Source organism: Ctenocephalides felis, unplaced genomic scaffold (assembly GCF_003426905.1).
Source record: "Ctenocephalides felis isolate EL2017-DRISC unplaced genomic scaffold, ASM342690v1 CF-g0.4_SCAFFOLD_01886, whole genome shotgun sequence".
NCBI classification, from domain to species: Eukaryota; Metazoa; Arthropoda; class Insecta; order Siphonaptera; family Pulicidae; genus Ctenocephalides; species Ctenocephalides felis.
Window position 1 is genome coordinate 18,346,248 of NW_020538040.1, and position 23,696 is coordinate 18,369,943.

The 23,696-nt window shown below is 28.0% G+C and overlaps 2 protein-coding genes across 2 annotated transcripts; both read right to left on the reverse strand.

Moving 5' to 3' along the window:
- Positions 1–704: 704 nt before the first annotated feature.
- Positions 705–7,364, reverse strand: LOC113374702 (sarcoplasmic calcium-binding protein-like). The gene is made up of 5 exons (XM_026614676.1): positions 7,338–7,364; positions 6,567–6,725; positions 2,431–2,598; positions 1,580–1,720; positions 705–935 (listed from the first exon to the last, which is right to left on the reverse strand). Exons 1-5 carry the CDS (start codon positions 7,362–7,364, stop codon positions 705–707), a joined length of 726 nt encoding a protein of 241 aa, XP_026470461.1.
- Positions 7,365–19,757: 12,393 nt separating this feature from the next.
- On the reverse strand, positions 19,758–22,466 carry LOC113378053 (dynein light chain 4, axonemal). Its single transcript, XM_026618565.1, has 3 exons — positions 22,392–22,466; positions 22,241–22,324; positions 19,758–19,922 (listed from the first exon to the last, which is right to left on the reverse strand). Exons 1-3 carry the CDS (start codon positions 22,464–22,466, stop codon positions 19,758–19,760), a joined length of 324 nt encoding a protein of 107 aa, XP_026474350.1.
- Between the last annotated feature and the right edge of the window lie 1,230 nt (positions 22,467–23,696).

Below are 23,696 nucleotides of genomic sequence, written 5' to 3' on the forward strand. Positions count from 1 at the left end.
ATTTTTGATAAAATAAAAAATGTATTATTATTAATTTTTTTATTATATTTTTATCATATCACAAGAGTATCAAAAGTACATCTAGATTCTTGTAAATCAAATGTTTATCAATATAAATATTTTTTGGAATGTTGTCTATGGATGTGACCAAGTATAAGCTTTAAGATTTTATTTGTTTCGACTAAATTAATTATTTTAAAATTATATATTGGTTATTTTAATTCTATAACAAGTTTTAATAATAATAAATCTATAGATAAACAAATTTGATGCTTTTCATAGAATATCACTTTTTTAAACTAGTTGCTTCTTATTATGTAGGAAACATTATTGTCTCACTTTCTTATCAAGTTATTTCTTTTTTAACAACTCATGGGTTTTGTTTTGAAATTTAATTTAAAATTAAAATTTAATTTACAAACTTCACGCTTTTTGAAAAGGGAAGCAAAGTATGAAAAGTAAATAAAATATAACAGAACATATTTTTTTTAGTTTTGTTAACTTAATAATAGTCAGAAATAATTATATGTAATTCTCAACAGTATTTGAGACATTATTACTTTTAATAAGTAATCAGTATATTATTTATAAGCAGTCAAATTGTATTATGAAAAAATTGGAATTTAAAAATGATCAAAAATAACTAAAACTTTGAAATTATGCAAAAAGTATAAATGATAATGTACCATCTAGTTATGAATTAATTAGCGTTCCAAAAGTGGGCCCCAGAACATTTTTGAGATTCTATTTTCGTCTTCAGTAACAAAGAATTCTCTGCCATGCTTAACAAATTCCTTCATAGATATTTTTCCATCTTGGTTTGTGTCGATAATTGCAAAGGAAACAGCTGCAGCGTCCTGGCATAGACCGAGACAGGCAAAGAATAATTTGAACTCTTGCACGGATATGTATCCTGATTTATCTTTGTCAACAGCCTGTAAATGGTAATAATTTAATAGTTGTTATTATTCAATTTTGAATATCACCAAATATCACCAAGGGGGAGAGGGGGTCTACAAATCCTCAAAAACTCGCTCACGTGATTAATGGACGCCCCCTAACAACTAAGTAAAGTGTTAAGTTTTCAATAAGTTCAGATCAATATAGGTCAGTCATAGTTTAGTTTCCATAAAGTTCAAATCAATATAGGTCAGTCGTCATTTAGTTTCCATAAAATTCAGATCAACATGAGTCAGTAGTATTCTAGTTATCAATGGTGTCGAGTTAGTCAGTTGTATATCAGTTAATCATATTCAAGTTCAGTTGTTTAAGTAAAGTTATATGTGAAGTGTACAAGAAGTCATAAAATAAACAAATACATCAAACGTCTTCATCAGTTTTACCGATCAGCCTTCACAGGTAACAGTTTTGTTTAGCAGCAGAAAGAACCTACATACATGTTTGGCATTATCGGTGGTAATTTGGTGTCATTTGTGGTTCCAACGATATATTGATTTTATTTTTGAGTTCATTTTGACTTTGAATTATTGATGAGTAATAAGTTCTCATTTGAAAATATTTTACTATATCATAAATATTTGGTGAATTCTATTTGCTAATTAAAAACATCGGTTTTTACCTTGAATAAATATGGCAGGAAACTAGAAATCTTCTTTTTGAGATCTTTATCATTCAACATGTGATGCATTTCTTCCAAGTATTTTTCAACTGTTACCAAATTGTAAGGAGATACCTCGCCCCATTGCTCCTCCCATGTGCGCTGGTGATTATTTAAAAAATATATAAACAATTAAAATCAATTATACTTTGGTCATCTATATAATAACTCCAATTATATTATAAAATTTGTCTTAAGGCGAGTTGCAAAACTTTCCGATCTTAGTAAATAGTAAATTTAATCAATATGAATTAAGATTTAACTTAATAAATTATAAAGTTAATTTCTAAAATAATGATTATTTCTAAAATAACGTTTTTGCTCTTATTAAAAACTAATTTCTTAACCATGGGTCTAAGGAAAAGAGCCATATGTCTCCTATCCAAAGAAAAGGGCTAATATATAAATACTTAACACCGTTTCAATATTTACTTCAGTTCTATAAAATGTGCAACTTTGCATGTAAATAAGATTTAAATTTTTTACTATACATACTATCTTCGCTATATACTACTACAAATCTCTAAAGTAACTTATTTTCAACGTTTTCATATTTGATTTATTCTAAACTATTTCTTCTCTAAATTTCTAAATTCTAAAATTTTTCTTTTCTTAAAGACCCCCTAGTGGCGTTTATGCTTGAGACCTGTAATATTGGAGTCTTAAGTTGGCCACAAGGGGAAAATCCCATCGTATTACTGGCAACAAGCGATGGGAAATAGTTAGTTGCCAAACTTTTTAAAACTTTTGTCTAAATCCTATTCTTTTAAATTATTTTCTTTGGCGTCAACATTTATTTATTTTCTTATTACCGTCATAATATTTTTGAATTCTTCGCTCTCAGCATCGGAAAGATGTCCCAAAGCTGTAAAACGTTCAGTCATCAATAGTACATCATCGTAGGACCAGATTCCGTCCTTGTTGACGTCCATAATTCCATGCAAGGTTCGCATTTTTCTTCTCCAAAATGCACTTGAACCCTGAAATAGTAAATAATATTTAATGTTAAAGCAATATAAAACGTTTGGGAGTTGTTTTTTTAAAAATCATATTCTACTGTCTCTCGAAGAAAAAACCTTATTGAGAAAGATACATCAAGTAACTTTCCTCGTTTTTCATAAAATTTGCGCCTTTTTTATAAATATTATATTTTGCTATAATTTTATAGCTTTCAAAATTTTATTGTTAATTATTACATGAATAAAATTACGTAAAATATAATCAAATTGCCAAATGAATTCATTCAATACTACTTTTGTTATTTTTTTTTTTTTAATTTTATTTCATCAAATACTTTACAATTGTCCTTAGAAGAGCTTGTAGTAGTTTGTATCATCCTTAGTAAATATAATTAATAAATGACAATGGGTACAAGTTGCCAGTAGCAGTTTTTTTATATAAAAAATAAATTAGTAAAAGTAAAGAGTTCTAGTGGATATTATGTCCTCTGAAGCTATTTTTGAAAGTTAACAGCTAAAAGTTTTCGGGCACTTGATTACATTGTTCAAAATCAAATTTTTGTTTCAAACTATTTTAAGATAGACTTTCTGGTGCCAAAGACAATCATCATCAAACAAAATTATCAAAGTGCATTCCGAAGTAATGAGTTTTGAAGAAAGTGTACGTGACGAAATGAATGAACGAAATAGTGTTTTCTTATCAGTGAATAATGTTTTGATCAGTGAGTTGTGTAAATAAAATACAAATTATGTGTGGTTTTAGATTAAAACATAGTGATAGTGTTTAGAAAGTCATGTATTTTTCAAAAAAGTGCGACGATATTTCCTGGATTCAAAAAGAGGCAAAGGGATGTTGCAGGTCAATAAATTCTGCAAATGGTGAGTTTTTTATATGATCATTTTGGTGGTGGCATTGTTGATTATTCTCTATGGCTATATACATGCACAAAATTCTGGCCTTACAGGAACTGTATTGTAGATTTATATAACCATTATAGTTGAAATATATTTTTAAAATTTTTAAATTAACTTTTAAGTTAACTGCAGTAAATTTCATAAAAAACGCGGTTGAGTTTCTTTTATATCTCTTAAAAAAATCTTTGTTGTTTATGTAAATTTCTATATAGACAAAATTTAATGAAAAGCATTAAATGCAAATGGTCAAACCGAATATAAGTTTATTAAAAAAATTTATGAAATAAACGAATTTATCATTTCTTTTGTAATTTTTAAATATTTTTTCAATTTGTCAAATAATCATTCACTCTCAAAGTAATTTTAGGAATTGAACTAATTTGAAGTTTTTTTTAATTTTGTTACTCTTGTAATTTAAACTTTATTTAAATAAAATTCTGTAAGCTTATTTTGGGAGTCAAGAACTTTCCGAAAACATAGGTTATTTATTGTTTATATAAAGTAGTGCAGTTTTTTTTGCACCTTTTTTTCATCATGAAGAAGAAGTAGAAAAGAATAGAAATATAATGTCTAAATCGGATCAATTGGTTTATGTTTAAATTGATTAATTTAAATTTAAGCTGGTATAATCATTGCAGTTAAAATAATTTTTTAAAATCTTCATTTTTTTAATGACATTATGCGACACCGTTAAGGTCTATAATGCTTAATACGACTTATCGCATAACACGTCACTTTATTAAGTACTTTGTCGCTTTTGGTCCTGTCCTGCAGAATTGTCTTAACTGGGATTTACTATATATCTCATTATGTATCCAATTATACTTATACAATCTATTGAACTCAATTTACAACTTATTTATGACAAATTCATTGTTATTATTTTATTTGTTTATCATGTTTAATTATATCACATATAAAATTGTGAATTATAACAATGATTTATACTGATTTTTTTTAATATTGTTTTGCAATTATTAACATCGTTATCAAACAATGGCTCGTGGGTGTAAAAACACATCTTCTCTAAGGTTATCGCTCGTTAGTTGTTGTTTCGATTCTAAATAAATGTTTTTCTAGATTATTAGGCGATTTCTGGTATTTCAGATTTGTAGAAAAATACTAAATATAGATTGTATTGTAATTGTTGTATTTAAGGTCAATATATTCTGTGTTTTGTTTATAGTTCACGCGCAAAAAAATACTCTTTTAGAGAAAAGATAAGTGAAGTTATGGATTAAATACATTTATTTTTGCTCTATTAACTGCCATCGACAGCTTGATTTTTTTTATATAACCCTTTCCAATCGGGTGCATTCCAATTTCAAATTCATATAAATCTAGCAATTCGCGAGTGGAAAGGGTATAATTTTCAACTTACAAGAGGCTATAATTTTCAAATTTCATTTAATTAATTACAATTACAGTTGCAATTACATTAAAATATAAATTAAATTGGATGAAAACATGTTAAAACAAATTGCGAGGTGAATTAATATGAGTCTACAAATTGTACTTGTAGATGCCAATAAGTTTAAATCTTATTCTAAAATTTTTAATATGAAATTTTTCATGAAGTATAAAAAATAAACCTAAGGACTACTTTCAGTTATACAACTCTTCACTATTGATATAAATGTTTGAAAAAATAGAGAAGTCCATCATTGAATTTGAAAAAACAATTAAAATTTAGTATTCGTTTTGTCTTAAATTATTTTACATCAGACGTTTCTTGAAGTTAAATTATGAAATAATTCAAAATTCAAATTTTACGTGATAGATAAATCAATCAGTTTAATATTTTGATAATTATTTTATAAGCGAGTTTTGAATTTTTTTTTGTTGACGAAAATCTTTGTACAAAATTATGAACTCATAAAAAATGTTTAAATTCGAACAATTATTAGAAAAATTTATTGTCTCTGTTATTGTAACATCTAAATCGTAAATTATGTTTTTGCTCATCATTAAAATCACTAAATTGGCAGTTCTCATCCAATCAGCTCCTCCAAAAATTGCAGAAAAATAGATCGTGTATAATAAATGACTCTAATGTATATACTTTACATTACTATTTGCCAAAATTTCAGAACAGTGTTAAAACTTTTCACTTTCTATTTCTATTTACTAACTACTGTATTTTGCATCAGCAATGGTATATATTTATGTAGCAAAGCTGTAATTGTGTGAAAAAAATTCTGGTATGGTAAAACATTCGCATAACCAATCTTTTTTTAAAAAAAAATGAATAAAAATCGTTTCTTGAGTTTGTAAAATCGCACAAATATTTTTATAAAAATAAGTTCATATAATTTTTTTGATCAAAATCTGTCAGTAAATATTAGCTACTGGTAACGTGACCATACGTCCCGGTTTGGATTGCCACCTTGGGTCCCGAGTTTTCCAAAAAGCAATATTTGTCCCGGATTTAGATCTTTAGTCCCGGATTGTCCCGGATTTTTGAAAAGTATAGCTTTAAATTGAATTCTTGCGCTGACTTTAATACTAAAATTACTAGTTTTTATCAAATATCTGATAATGTTATTTACAAAGAGTATAATAATAAAGTTCTTGCTAGAAGTTAGCAATTCTGACTGAAAAAAATGATTCATTGAAAATACAGTGATTTTTTATGCTGCTTAAATAGTATTTGTTATTACAAAATAGTGTTCCTGTAAGGCTAAAAATTTTTGTACTGGAGGTTCTTAGGTACGAAAACTATCGCCTGATAGGTTTTTGAGTCCTGCCCATCATCATCCATCAAGAGTTTGAAAATGCAAAAAAAATATCCGAAAATTAAACTTGTTCTCTTAAGCTTCAACTTTTACATAATTTTATTTATTCGTTAATTAGTTAAAAAATGAATTTTCCAGACGATTTCAACCTGCCAGGCGAGCTAAAAGCTTCACTTTTATGAGCATATGCATTAAGAGAGTTCCGCGATTGTCGGTAACGTTCGTTCAGCAAGTGACGTCACATACCCTTTTATGTTTGAGCACTTATTTTGCGCTCGACTAGCAGTCCATGTAGTATAAGGTCTATGATTGGCCTTTATATATTTGTTTTTTACTTACCCTGTCTTTTTTGGGATCCTCGTCATCGCTATCCGAATCACTATCAGAATCACTTTGTTGGCGTCCCTTGGTCGCCCTTTTATCGGAATACCTTCGGCAGTTTTGTAGGGAATATTCTTGGGCTTTCTTCTTCACTAATGTATTTGTCGTTTGGCCAATCTGTAAAAAAATAATTATTTTTTTTCAAATTTTGTAATAAAAGACTATTAATGTACTACGAAAAAGTAACAACGATATTAGATACATACCGAAAAAATGATTGATATTAAATGGACTCATTTTAAATATGAATTTGTGAAAGCTAGCAGTTGATTTACAATAAAAAATTAGTGGTTTATCACTATATAATTTTTTTTTAAAAAACTATCAAATTGGTATCTCACTATTCGGCTTAATATAAAAATTAGGCCAAGCTGATAAGATAATTCGTTGATATGGTTTAGTAGAAGATATTAATATTATTTCGACAGATTCATCATAAGTGTCGAATCTGTTCATATAGAAGTGGAAGAAGCTTTATTTAATTTTTATTATCAAATTCGTTGCTCTTTGACTTTCACGAAGATAGGATAATTATAGAATCTTTTACAACTAGATAACAATAATATAATCGTTTTCAAGATGATGTGTATGAATTGAAATTTGCTTGAATATATAATCATTTCATTATTTACATTATAAAATCATAACGTTCTCACATATCGAATACATACAATAAATGATTATGATATATTTTATTAACAGATATTTGGTTGCGATAAAGGTTTGTACAATATAATCATTAAGTGTAAGTAGCATTATGCCTTAAAAGTCAATTTGCATGTACTTTACAAAAGGTATGCATTTTATCTTATATAAACGTGGGCGTCAACTGTAATCAGTAGCTACCTACGAAACACCGAAGAACGTACTATGCTTCGGCATAGATTCTGATTAGAATCACTCAAGCTCGCGGCGAAATTATAAACTTTGACGAATTTTTATAATTCAAACGCTTATCCTATGGTCTTCATCGTACAAAGTTTTATTAAAATTATCAAAAAAAAAATTAACATTTAATTACGAAGGAAGAGCCAAGACTATTTTTACCAAAAACAAATCAGCATTGATATCTTTGAAAATCTTTGATATTTTTGAGTTTTTTAAATCAGTTTAGCATTGTTTTGCGAAAACGTGGACAAAATATTGCACATTTATGCTAATTGTAAAGAAATGGCTCGACCAATAATCGCGAAAAACTAAACAACGGGAATCCTTATCAAACTTCATCGAATTATTTTTAAGATCGAATTTTGACTCATATAGTTACTTTTTCCAATTTTGGTGTCGAACTATTCAGAATGACTTTGAAGTGCCAGGAATACTTAAGATCAGCAAATTGGATTTTCTGGTGCATCAACTTCTTCTTCGGGAAGTTAAAAACTATTTTTGGTAGTTACAGATACATACTTAATTTTTTTTTTATCATCTATAAGACATTAAATCAATTTTTAATAAGGTCCAGATAACCCAAAAATTTCTGCGGCTGTTAATTGACTAATTTTGTTATAAGTTAATAGACATTATTTTTTATTGACTCATTTATTAACTTACCGAAGGAAAAGTTTATGTTTTTATCAAAAAAATTTGCTAATTTTATGTTTTCTCGACGTTTTAAGTCATTCTGAATCGAATGATACCAAATTTGGAAAAAGTATGTGTGTCTATGTGTGCATAAATTGAATTTTTTTGCCGTAAATTGACGTTTTCTCAAAAACGGCTGCACCGATTTCAAAAATTTGCAACCCATTCGATGTGTCTCTATGAGGACTATCGTTTCTCAGTTTTGCTCGACGATCAGCCAGGCCGTTTCTTTGTAAATCGCAGAAAAGTGAAAAAATTTTCGTCTACGTTTTAGCCCGCAGTTATGAATCGATTCTGAAAGGTTTTGGTTGGGAATCGACCTGATTAATTTTTGGTAAAGATCGTACTTGTAATAAAGTGTTAAAACATTTTTTTTCGATGATTTGTATGAATTTTGTTGATGGTAGATACCATAGTCTTATAGATCATACTAAAATATTACGGCCCTACGACAAGTCGTTTACGATTAAACGATTTACTTGGTATAACTATAGAGTAGGTAGGTACTTGGTCTTAATGGAACATACTAAATCATTAAAGTGCTACGGAAACTGGTTCAATTATAAAAATTATTGATTTGTCAAAATTTGCTTTTAGAAAATACTCGGAGTTAACGCGTTCGTCTGTTTTGAATTATGTGCAATAAATCCACTCGAAATACTTTTAATCACTCATAAATTAATTTATTTTTAATTAAGTCGATTATTTACACATATCGGAAAGTTTATGTAACTTGCCTCAAGGCAAAATACCAATACCAACTAGTTTATTTATATTATCTTAATACAATGCTAAGTTGTCAGTTGTTATATCATATTATTTTTATTACGAATTAAAAAAAAAAAATGTAATGCTGATTACTTTCCATATAATAAACCAAAATCGAATTGGTGCTCTCAGTTCGTTCACATTTAAATTTCGGCGTATCAATAACGCGTTTGCGAAATTTCTCATAAATAAATATTTATGTCGAAGCTTTGCATAATTTTTGCAAAATCAAGTACGCATTTTGGCATGCGTGACATATTTTAAGGCTGAAGGCTTTCTTGTTTCATATTTTATTACCAATGAAATTTATAGTAAATACAAAATGTTATAAGTTATATTCTCAAAATAAGAATATGGTAAACATGACTATTATATATTAATCAGCCGTGTTACTCATAATTTAACATATATCATCATTTAGGTTATTAGTTACCTTATATTTAGTATAGCAATTTTCGTCATGGATTGGCAACTTATTTTGTTATTCATATTTCTTGTTTTTTTAAGTTCATCAAATTAATACAAATGAAATCATTTGAAATTTATTTGTATGAAAATAATCGACACAGAAAAAACGTGCTTTACCATGTTTTAGTATTTTTTGCACTCAAAAGATGGTCTAACTGTGCATAAAATTATTATTTTTTTAAATAACTGATTATCTAATTATGATATACGTACTTCAAACGTTTAGTATTTTTTTATTATATATTTGGATGAAAACATATTCGTGGTTCAGCTGAAATTGTATTTCATACGCTTATAATTTATTCCATTCATTCAAATTAATCATGTTTACTTTCTCTATATTTATATAATTCTTATTAGAATTGAACCTAAGGGTTAATTTACGTGCTACAGTTAGTGGCGCCCCTATGGAGAGCGGAAACAATTAAAATTGATGTGATGGCAAAGCGGCCGTGTTTGTGATCTATTTATTCTTCTTTTATAGATGCTATCAATAAATTCATAAGAATTCAGTTTTAATAGAAATTTTATAAGGTTTTATATAGGAATAATTTAAATTTACAGTAAAATATAGAATAAGGTGAGCGCCCTGAAGTGAAGTTTTTCATATTTTTTGCTCTACTTCGAACAACTTGCTTTTAGAAATACATATAGAGTATTAAAAGATAAACCTGATTTTAAGAATTCATGATTTTTGCAAACTTTTTTGGTAACTTCTATACCGTCATTTGAGTGAAATACAAGGTGGGCCTTCTAAAGGAAAATAACGTTTTTATTTATTTTTATTTTAATTATAATTTATTTTGGTTCAAGGAGATATGTTACAGATATTTTTTACGGTTATTTAACAAAACATACTCCAATAAAAATATTCTCTATACAAATCCAGCCTTGATTTCAAAATTTTCAGAACTAGAATGGAATCAACACTCATTTTTAATATTTGAGTATGTTTTTATTTTTTGTAATTTAGCATAATGTTTTTTAATTATATTTTTTGTAAGTTTCGTTTAAAACAAGTACAAGAGCATAAAATTGTGATCTGTTTCTTTTTATACGTAATCTTGAGAAAAAGAAGTAAATTACAAAACATATTTTTTGTTTGGATATTTAAATTTCGTCTTTAGTTGGTCGCGGGTCGAAAAACAACATTGCGCGACCGTCACGTACGCATAGAGATTTTTGGGAATAGTAGGAGAGCTGGTCAATAATTATATTAATAATTTATATAAAATCATCTGTTAGAATAACTTTTAAACTATATATTACACTCGATTTTATCCCTTTTATTGAAAATCATTTTATTTTGAATATTTATTAAGTTTCGGGTTGAAATCCGCGTTTAGGGCATCTAATATCAAGTAGTAGCGATATTTATTTTTAGTAAAAAATATAGATCAAGATATTTTTTCAAGTGAAAATAGCCACTTTGGATATTGCTATTAAGGTTAAATATATTATCACTAATAGAAAAGGACAACCACAAGGTTGCTGCAATATAAAAATTATCAATAGAAAGATAGGTAGTATAGTACATTACATTTTATAGAACAGTTATTTTGAGTTTTAATTTCTGTTCCAATAAATAAACTATCCAAATCGATTCAGACGTTTTCTCGAAATAGAGTCACATCCTAATATACATACATTCATGCACATTAATATACATATACTATAATTTCAAATTGAAAGGTACATGCACCAAATAATTGTAAGGTACTGTTGAGAACTATTTTACAATAAGCAAGTAATTAATATTAAAGCAAGTTAGTAACAATTTAAGTATTAAATATCACTTTTCATAAATCGACCATTATTCTTAAAATAAGGGTAAATCAAATGAAAATGTTTACCCACCGCTGCCACCAAATGAAGAGATATTAATTATTGGGTCACTTGTGGTATGCAAAATAAATACTTTTTTTTAAGGATTGTAGATTTTATATATATTACTTGCAGTATTTAAAAAATGTATGCTCGTTAGCGGTTTTGTCATAATTGACTTCACTGGTCAATGAATCACTGCTGCTCAAGCTTTTGAGATTTGGTTGAATAAGTTAAGGTTAGCCAACTGTTTTTTTAAATTTTATTTTCAATAGCAATCAGAAAACAGGACAATTCTATAAGATATTTGGCTTATGTCATTCACTCGCACACATGCACACACACTTTCAAACACACATATAAATTAATCTGATAAATATTATATAGATAGTTAGAGAATCACTTCAATAAGTGATTTTACTATTCTGTTTCTATAAAGTTGTCTAAGGGTCCTCAATATTATCTTCGGGCAGATTCTTTTTTAGTTTTCTTGAAATTTGTGTCTTAAGAAGCTGGATTTGTATAATGTTCTAGTTTATGAAAATGTTTGACACTGTTGATTTGTATAATTCTTTTTATAAATTCAATATGAAGATCGTCGTGTGAGGTCTTATTGCTTACGAACCACGGATCATCAGTAATCTGCATCAATATTTTTGATTGGGCACGTTGCATTAGCACTATGGTTTTAAATAATTTCTAGAAAAGCTCACACGTGGGTGGGGTTTAAAGGACTAACTGAATTTTTACTGATCAAGATTATATACAGTGTTATCTTTGTAAAAATGTACCAATGCAGTTATTACTTTATAAAATCTGTTCTCAAATTAAAAATAAGGCATTGGTCCTGTTACTCCCCAGGGACCTTCTTGTCCCAATTTACGTCGCCTATGGGGTAAAAGGAGCAGGTGACAAATTTTTGAAAAACAGCAAAAAAAATTTTTTATAATGATGAATTAGCTGAAACTTTTACTAGACATAGTCAGATAGTTCTTTGTTTGATATGTGTGATATAACTGGTTTGGTTTTTACAATATAATTGTTCAAAGTCAAATTGGACCTTTGTGCCTCGCGCTACCCTACTTAACAAGTAGGTAACACACCCCAGTTTTTTAAAATTTATTTCTGCAATTTTTTAAATTACAACATTAAGCAGAGATATTTGACATATAAATGATAAAATATTATTGATTGCATATTAGACATATACCCAGTGAGTATATACTGGAACTATAATAAAGCAAAATGATCAGAAACTTTTGAAACGCAAGAAAAAAAATTGGAATTATTTTGCTATTATATTTACATGATGCAACATCAAAAATGATTTCAAACAATTCACAAATACGTCTCAGGTAACATTCTGTAAAAATTTGTAATAACCACTCTCTGTCTAATTGTGCATGTGTGTAAACCTGCCCACATGTACGTTTTAAATCTGTGCATATTTTAACGTGAGTTTTAAGTGAAAACGTAAACTGATGTAGTAGGTACTGTTGTGTTTAATTTTTCGGTAATAATTTCCCGATGTGTGCGAGGAAGGAATGCCCTTGGCGTGTGCATCGGATATTTGGATATGAAAGTGGAACGGCATCATGGGCACACCGAACACCATACATTAGTACTGGTACGGGACAGTCGGTCGGTGCGACGGTACGATGACCTCTATTTCGTTTCGTTTTGGTTTTGGATTTGGATTTTTTATTATACAACATTTCTATCGGACGTTGATAGTTGATAGAGATCATTTGGCTTTATTAGAAACTATCGATATGTAATTAAAGCGTATAAAAATATCAAAAATGTAATAAATTGGGTTATAATTTTAATATAACCAAATATAATATTAATTTTTTATATATGATAAATATTTGCATTATATAATATAACTAGTGGGGTGCATTGTGCATCGTGCATTGCTGAAACGTTCCGTACCGTAATTAAAAATCCTGGTACGGAACCCAAAAAAATTTACACAAAATGTGTACACATTATTAAAATCTCTATAAAATATCTCATAATTTGATGTACATATGTCCAATAAACATTTTTGACCGCCAAATGACATTTTTTTAAACTTATATTTATTGAGAGTCCATAACCGCTGGACCTGCCTTCCCAAAAAATTGATCAGTTTTTCATCTTGTCAATACAAGTAAAATGTTCTTTGAATTATTAAAATCGGACGCTCCGTTCTCTTAAAAACTGAGTTACCGTTTTTGGCACTTTTTGCCTCGTATTTTCAGAACGCCTAGACCTACCTTCGCCAAAAACTAATTAGCACGCCTCCTTCTCAATACAAATCGAATGTTTTTTTAATTATTTAAATCGGTTAATCCGTGTTCCCGAAATCGTCGACAAAAATTTGTTTCCGAACACACACTCATACACACATACATACACACATACACACACATACATCTATTTTTTAAGGTATGCCAAAATGTTCAGAAACCTTTGAAACGTAAAGATATATAAAAAATTTCATTTTCGCTTTTTTGCGATTACTATAGCTTACCCTACGGGAAGTTAAAAATAGGAAAAACTTATCAAATCAGTCAAAGTTATGTTAATATAATATTTTTCTTGGTGTAACCTAGTTCAGTATGTAATCAGACTTATTTTCAATTATATTGATAAAGCGATTAAAATAATATACATAGTTATATATTTAATTCAGTTCAAAATCATTTCAGACCTTTTAATTCTACCAACCCTTCAGACAATAATATTAAATATCTAGAATGACAGAAATTTTAGCTTTGTTCACATTCATTTTTATCCTACTTTCCGTAGGGTAAGTTATAGCCATTGCAAAAAAATCGAAATGAAAATGTTTACATATCTTTACGTTTCAAAGGTTTCCGAACATTTTGGCATACCTTATAATAAGAAAAAATGTGGCACGTGTGTTCTATGTATGTTTGGATACAATTTTTCGTGCATGGATCAACCAATTTGATTTATTTAAAAAACATTCGATACATATTTATGGGAAGACGTGCTGATTAATTTTTGGCAAAAGCAGTTTCAGCCGTTTTGAAGATACGGGGCAAAAAGTTGAAAAAATGGCAACTTAGTTTTTGAGATATACGTTCGATTTCAATGATTCGAAAATCATTACAATTGTATTATTGTATAAAATGAATCAATCGACATATGCACATAAAATTATCAGATATTTTATAGCGATTTTAATATGTTATAGTTTTGTTTACAAAAAAATCTAAGCTTTTAATTAGGGTACGAAAGGTTCTAGAAATTTGTTTTAAGGCACGATATGCCACGCACCACTAGTTACAATTTAAATTAAAACTAAAAAATCACTTTTTGTTATTATTTATTGTTATTCTGTATTATTTACCACGGATTCCATTTTCTAATCTTATTCGTCCTATTTTATTATTTTAATTATTACTTTATTGTATTTCTTTTTTTTTAATTTTTCAAAGAGAATTTTTTCTAGTAATTATTCGTGATCAATACTATTTATGCATTTTATATTACTAATTTCACACTATTATATTATTGAAGAATTAATTTTTAACAATGTCTTGAAAGTTTTCACATGTGAGATGTGAATGAATAAATTTCAGAATTACTTCTCATTTAAACTTTTTTGTAGCTTTATTTTATAAGCTTGTTTAGGATTCAAAAATTATTCATTTTGTCACGTTTATAAATTGAAAGTTTTTAATAATCATATACTAATAATTTTGTTATTCTTTAGAAGTTACTTATAAGTTATTCTATTTTGAGTTTGAATTTTTATACATTTTATCTTACTAATTTTGCAATATCAGGGGATTGGAGAAATAATTTCTAATGATATCTTAACTGAAAGTTTTCACATGTAAGATATAATTGCTGGTTTAATATTTTATCGAATCATTTTTACAATGAATATAATTAATGTATAGTTGTAAAAGTGCAAAGACTTTTTATTGTCAATTTTTATTTACCAATAATAAAACTAAATATTTCTAATAAAAAAAATTCTAGTCAACTTTGATAACAGACATCCAATATAGTGGTAATCACATAATTATCTCTAACTATATAGTTAGAGATAGAGATAGATCTCTGATAGATTTATATAGATTAGTCATTCTCAAATATAAATAAAACTAATTTTATTTAATTTCTGCCGCAAAAATACATATCAGAAATTATGATACCTAGAAATGAGTACCAAAAAGCACATCAAGTAGAAAAAATGATCATATAGCAACTAAAAGCATAGAAAATCCTGCTACTATTTTATTACTAGTTTGATTTTAAAAAAATCTTTACATCTGTTATTATGATATTTGAATATTTTTTTAAACTTACCAGACTTTGTGTGTGCAATAAATTCACGCCACTATTTTGGGCACCATTGAGACAAATTGAAAGTACACCCAAATGTTTTTCTAAGATACCATTAACGTTCCTTAATCCTATCCTTAACAAAGTGGAAGCCATAGTAACGAACTTAATAAATATTAATTATTAATGTTAATTTTTTTCTATAAAAATAGTAGTTAGCTGATTTTTATTTATCACGTTTATTGTAATGAAATAAAATTACAATTAGTTTTTTTTTTCTAATTAATGTAATTAATTTGTCAACGCGTAACTTATCCCGTCCGATGTTGTTGGTCAACTGTTGTGCAGCGCGAGTTTCAAAGTTTTTATCGGGATTATTTTGATATTTGGTAAGAAGAACCGGTCGTTGCAACGATAATACAGTGTCGTATTTAACCAACGACAAGTGCATGTATTAATAATATTTCTTTTCTCTTTTTCTATTCTAATCCCTTTGAACATTGAACGCTTTTTTTCTTAAATAAGATTTCTTGAATTTTGGTGAATCTTGATCTTTATGAAATTTTTCTTTATTGTTTATTTGTTGACTTTGTACACACGTACATTAGTCACATACATTTTATAAGTTATCTCTATAATTTTATTTTATTTGATTGTATATATTTATATAGCGCACCATATATTCTTTTTTTGTCAATAATGTTATAAAATTGCTTGACAGGGAGATTTTTTGTCGTCGCGTATGTGAATAGAGATCTGTCGCTAATGTGAATAGAGAATTCAACATTTTAAAGTTACATCGTAGTACAAATCTTGATCTAATGAAAAATGCCTGAATCAGAAGAATATTTTACCCTGTCGCCCATAAATAATTATAATGAAAATAATAAAACAAATTTCTATATTATTCGTAATTTCTATAAATCTGTGAAGTTATTGAAATGGAAAATATTCTTTAGGCAAAACAGATATTACAGCTGTTCAAAGAAAAAGTAAAAAAAAATACCATCAGCCAATGAATGTATGTTAATTTTAATTACATGAAGTTCTTCAAACACAATTACATGACGAGTGAAGTTGCTAAACAATATTTGTTGACGTTGTTTAACATAATCCACTGTGTGAACGAATATTATATATTATAGAAGAAATATAATAATAAATATTATAAAGAACTGTGTGAACGAATATTATATATTATATATAATAATATATATTATAGAAGTTATTAATCAGCAATTACTTCATTCCTCTAATGAAGGTTCATTTCTAAATGCTAATTACAATGACAAACCGATCATGTCAATCTTGAAGTGTGACTTTAATTTCATTATTGTTTTTAAATATTTTACATATTTTAATGCTATTATAAATATATGATTTATAATTTATCATTATATAAATATGTATAATGCTTGACACTAATAAATGTGTGCATCACGGGTGTTACCATATTACTAATAAACATTATTCAAAGTTGTTATATGATGTATTTATTTTCACTTAAATGCTATCTTGTACAGTAGCAACGCGCACTCTTTTTCTATAAGAATAGTTATGATAGCTTTTTCATCTTTTGGTACGACATCTCCAAATGTTCAAATTACTATTTAATATTTTTTTTCCGAGTTAACTGGCAACGAAACCTAATATTAAAATTAAAAATAAATTAATTACAAAATCTGAACATTTAATACTTCGGACATTATACCAATGTATTGTAATAATATTGGACTGAATTTACAGTTATTTCGGTACAACATCACCACGATAGAACTTACAGCATCCCATATATTCATCTCTTTTTGTATCGCATTTTGCCATTTGATTAAAATGATTAAACAATTGAATTGCAATCTTATTGACACTTAAAAGTTCATTATGAGTTTCGTTTACTAAAACAATTGGTGCAAGATTTTATAACAAAATAAATTAAAAATTTATTCTGAAATTTATTCAAATTGACATTTAATTATCCATTAATTAGTCCAAGTGTTACATTTATATAAAAATTTATATTAAAACAAAAATAAGCAGTGATTGAAGAAACCACATAACTGATCAAACAGCTCAAATTCGGAAAGCGAGGTTGTTCAATTTCTAACTTGGTCCGACAAATATCATAAATAGCTTCGTTATCAACCATAAATGCTACGCCTGCTGCTGAAATAGTTGCATGTGTGGTTAAAATAACATGGAGAAGTTCTACAACAGCCGTTGACACCTGCGGACCTGGATATACTGCAACTTGCAACTTACATTTCTAGTGATAGGTGTCAGTGAGTCTTTATATTAATAACGATGAAAAGCCGGATCCAGTACCACTTCCAAATAAATTAAATACAAAGAAACCTTGCACACCTGTACATTGTACAGTTCAGCCTGTGCACACGATCCATAACATCTTTTCCATCTGTTCCGATTGAATAGTGACCACAAGCGTAGTGACTGCGAGCATCTTCTTCAAAAGTTATCAAGTTATCTATTCTATAGATTCCTACCTAAATTTCATTGATAGCCGTTGGCTCCAGGTCAACCATATTTGCCCCTTGGGACCAATTGACCAATGGCACTTGCTTTGAAGAACGAATGTATTTGAAAGTGATTGGCAGCATATTCTTCAGAAGTGATCAAGTTATCTATTCTATAGGTTCCTACCTAAACTTCATTGATAGCCGTTGGCACCAGATCAACCATAATGCTTCTTGGGACCAATTGACCAATGGCACTTGCATCGAAGAACGAATGTATTTGAAGTGACTGGCAGCATATTCTTCAGAAGATGTCAAGTTATCTATTCCATAGGTTTCTACTTAAACTTTATTGATAGCCGTTGGCTCCAGGTCAACCATATTTGCCCCTTGGGACCAATTGACCAATGGCACTTGCATTGAAGAACGAATGTATTTGAAAGTGACTGGCAGCATTATTCTTTAGAAGATATCAAATTATCTATTCTATAGGTTCCTACCTAAACTTCATTGATAGCCGTTGGCTCCAGATCAACCATAATATTTCTTGGGACTAATTGACCTTTGGCACTCTCATTGAAAAATGAGGTATAGCAGTTGTCTGCTTGCCAATTCGATCTTTTACTAGGATTGCTGATATGGCTTTCGGTTCAAAGTCGAGTTCAAGACAGTATAGTTTCCATGTTGCGTTTCCTATCCAGACTCCAGCTTGGCCTACGTATGAATCGATGCATGGATTATAAATTATTGTAAAATTTACTTAAAATTTGAAGGTATAAAATAAGTATTAAAAAAATATAAAACATAAATGGCATTTGCTTTTGTTTTTTTAATGATATTTATTTATGTAATGATTTATAACCAGTCTCAATTGTTTTTACGCATCTTTGATTCATGGACTTCCAATAACATAAACCTTTAATTCAGAAAGAACTATAACATATTTATTAAAAAAATGTGCTACCAATTACAAAATCTAAGAAAGGAAAGAAATCTTATTTAAAAATGTATGTTCCACTAATTGTTTAACGTTTGTTTAAATGGTCTTTATTTTATTTGAAACGATCTTTATTTATGAGAAATATTTTTATAAATGAACTAGAAGAACTAGTTCAAAGTTATACTATATTGTCATGAAATGATAAATAAGGATTATTATCATTGTTATTGGTTAATGATATTTTATATAAGAAATATAAATTAATTTCATTTAAATAATTATTTTCCACTTATTATAAACTATTACTAATGCAAAAATTCGTTATTCAATAGTTACCATAATTTATCATTATAAAGGATTAGGGATACTTCTTGTACTTTACAGTCGAAGCATTAACTTTTTATTTATTTTAACAATTGTTACTATATAAAAGATTTACCAGTGACTTCGGTTACCTAAATACGGCCCTGGCGATATGTACAAATACACATAGGCATTTTAAACACAATATATGTATCATTATTTCGTCTCGCTTTAGGGCCAAACTAATAAGAAAGTAGTGAAACGATGTCTATTGTTTGTCCCTCGGTATAAAATCAGACTGGAGAAGGTGAGAACTATTTTTTATGGTAATCAAAATTGACAATTCAAATATTTAACTTGAGTTTATCCGTGGCTCAGTAGTAAGAGGTTTGGTCTTTCAACCAGGTTCTATTCCTGATTTAGTATAGTTAATACAAACGCAAAGAATATATTATTTATGAGTGTATAAGTATATTTATTGACTATTCATGTACATTTCCATATGCAAACGCCAACAGTGCCACCGTTGTACATATACATCAAATTTTGGGTCTGATAGGAGACCTCGAATCCAAATCCTTCGCCCACCACCACGTGCCAACTTGGACCGAATTTCTTGTCCATGGCTTCTTTTACCATCCTGGCAGCCGCCTGGAATAAAAACTAAGTTTAGGGCTACTTGATTATTAAAACTTTATTCTAGCTAAGAAAGATATAGTTTTGTTTGATATAATATATGTAAATTCTTATACAGTTTTATCATCGACATATTAGACGCATGGCTTAGTAGATTAATTTGGACAAAAATATTATTTTGTGATTTGCGGTAGAAGAGTTTTTGATTTTTTGTCGTATACTTTAGTAAATGAGCAAAAATATCAGGCATAAATAGCGAAGTTTTTGCATATCTAGGAGTTTTTCGATTCATGGAATTGTATTATTGGAATTCTTCTGAATAACATATTCTGTATTTATCAAAAATAAATAATTTTTTTTACAACCACTCGCAAAGAGAAAAATAAATGATAAATATAGTGGGAGTAAAATACAGAATTCATATTTTTAAAATACTCACTGACAAATTGACAAATATCAGATTTTTATAAATACATATTTGACTTTGGAAGAAAAAGTTCTCTTAAAAATTAATTTGCTCGATAGCTAGTATCTTTAAAAAAATGCAACGTTTCTATATATAGTCCATAAATGATGCTCAATCATTTTTGGGTTGTAAAATAAAAAAAATTGTAATAAGGATCCCTAGATTGTAATAAAAATTTGCTTGTATTTTCCATATAAATTACAATCTATCTATTTTATGAAGATATTTAGACATTATTTGGTCAGTTTTTGCAGATGACTAGCAGATGACAGCCAAGTAGTTGTCGCTACTAGTCGAAATTATATTTTTACATTCTTAATTTTTGACTTAATTTTTTCGCAGCAATACACAGAATAGTTGTTTTAACTTAAAAACATTCGTTGATCTATTTTTCGTAATACAAATGGATATCACTATGGAAATGCATATTGCAAAACTCGATTTTATATCACTATTTGTCATACATAATATCACAAAAGACTTGGTCTTATATTTATAACAACTACATTTTAAATTCTTTAATATCACAAAATACGTAGCATGATAATTATAACAACCACATTTTAAATTCTTGTTCTAGATTTTTGAATATTTCACTAAAATTGTTAATGTGTTCACTCAGAGAAAATCTTATAAGTTGTCATAGTTTATCTTACAAGTATTTTGAGATTCTTATTTATTAGTAAAATGATTTAAAAAAAAGTTCTCATAGCATTAAAATCTCTATAAAAATGTTGTAAAGTTGTCATTTTTATATCAACTAATCAAAATGACTATTTATATCCTTCTTTATGTAGTAATATTTAAATAACGGTATCAACCAAGGGTATTGTCAATATAAATCGAATAATTTTTAAAATCGGTTCAGTCGTTCTTCCATACCTGTGTTAGTTCCTTACATACATACATATGTTCTGTGCGCACACATGCTTCAATTTTTAAGGGAATTTTTCCAGACTTAGCAGACTGACTCCAAATTTGTCATAAAAATAACATTTTCTTTCCAAAAACAGGAAATTTTAATGATTAATAGCTATTCGTATTAAATAAATTAACTTTTTTTTATATACCCCTTATTATTAGTAGTATATTGTAACATCCGGGTTACAATATACTACCAATAGCCAATTCACGAAAGAAATAGTTTGGTATGGCAGACACGCTATGCCAAACTATATCCTGATTAAGCAACAGCTGTAATTTGAACTTTATTCATTTTGCTAAATATTGTTATGTGATTTTTTTAAAAGAATTATTAAACCTATTTTTATTTCTAAATGTCCGATATAATACATACCAATATATATAAAATCAGTTTTAATAATATATCTAATTTATGAGAGAGTGTAACACCTGAGGGTAAAAAAACTTTATAACACCCTTAAAGTGAAAACTACATTATGGGGCCGATTCTGCTATTCCGTAAAATTGACCAATGTTTTGGCAAGGCTATGTTATGCAGCAGTTTTCTTATAAAGTGGTACTAAAAACAAAACAAAACAAAAATTCTATATAGTTGCTGTGCAGTCAGACGTTTTAAATAGGAAACCTAACCTAGAAAAAGCACCAATGGTTTTGATGGCTTTGTTATCATAATTATCTTGATAACATATGAGTGAAGTTGCATTTTATGTTTAAAACAGTATTTAGCAGCGTTTTGTATGAAAACTAGGACTTAACATAGCTTTGCCATAACATTGGTCTATTTTACAGCAGAATCGGCCCGTATACAATACAATACATATTTTTTAATTAAAAAACTCAAATTAAATATATTGTATCAATGATTATTGCAAATAAATTTGTATGCAGCATCTTTCACGCAATAAATAAATAAAAGTGTTGGTAAATATTCTCATAAACTTACCTCATTATTAGCTGCAAACTTTTCGCAAGCCGTAACCGCCAATTCAACAGATTCTGATTTCATCTCATCACTCATATCTGAGAACTAAATAAAAATATCTATAAAAAGTTTATAATTATATAAATCAATCTAATTAATTTATAATTATTACCTTAACTAAGGGATAAGTATGAACCACTCTTTTTTCAGTTTCGGCTTTTGGAGCTCCTGCTTCTTCTTCTGCCATGATTTATAATAGTTTCAGTATATATATATCTCGAAATGACATTAATAAAATTTGAAATTTTAAATCAATATGTCATTTGTTTATTTATTGAATATTTTTGTTTTATTTATTTTTTAATTATTATAATTTTCTGAATAGATAGATAGATTGTTTGGGTTTGCGGTATTGATCAAACATTCTCTAGTTTGACCTGTAAGGTAAAAGACAAATCTTTATGATAGAATATAATAGTATCTGAGAAAAAAAATTACGTGGATATTAAATATATACTTTTAGCATAACATTGATGAAGATACTGTCTTCACTTAGTGATAATTTATATCTTGTGTATCAAAACAATTTTTTATAAGCAATTTGTCGAAGTTTATTGAAGCAATGTGCTAAAATAAATCTGTTCAAAATTTGGTTTAGAGATGTAGAAAATAGACCAGTGATTTATAAGAAATATAAGAAAGAAGAATGCAGTTTATTGTTAATCGACAAGAAATATAATATAACATGTGGATTTGTGCAAATTATCTTATCGGCGATCAAAGAAAAAAATATAATAAAAACTTATTTATGAATTGCTCAAAGTACATAATTCAAGTACAACATTCAATATTTAACCTAGATTGAATGCAGTGTATAAAATATAAATAGTTTACAATAATTACTGTCGAAAGTAATTACAAAAACTCGAAAATGAAATTTATGCAATTTTTACGTTTTAAGACTTCCTGATCATTTTTAAGACTTCCTGATCATATTTGAGAGAAAATTGATGCAAATTTGTGTGTGTGTATGTTTGCATACAATTTTTTGTCTACTATTTCGAGAGCACGGATCAACCGATTTGAATAATTCGAAAAACATTCGATTTGTATTGACTGGTAGACGCAGTGATTAGTTTTTTATAATGGCATGACTAGCCGTTTCGGAGATACGGAGCAAAAAGTGCTAAATCAGTAATTTTTGAGAGAGCGAAGTATCGGATTAGAATGATTCAAAAAACATCCTGATTCGTTTTTGGTAAAGGCCCATACGTTTTGAAGACACTAAGCAAAAAATGCAATAAATAGCAGTTTTTGAGAGAACGGAGCATCCGATTAGAATGATTCAGAATAACTGCTTGTGTTGACGTTGTGAAGAAATGATTAGTTTTTCGGGAATATATAGTTTTAAATTTAAAATATTCTAAAGCTAACTTATGTGTTTGATATAAATAATTTTAACCTTGCAATTTATTTT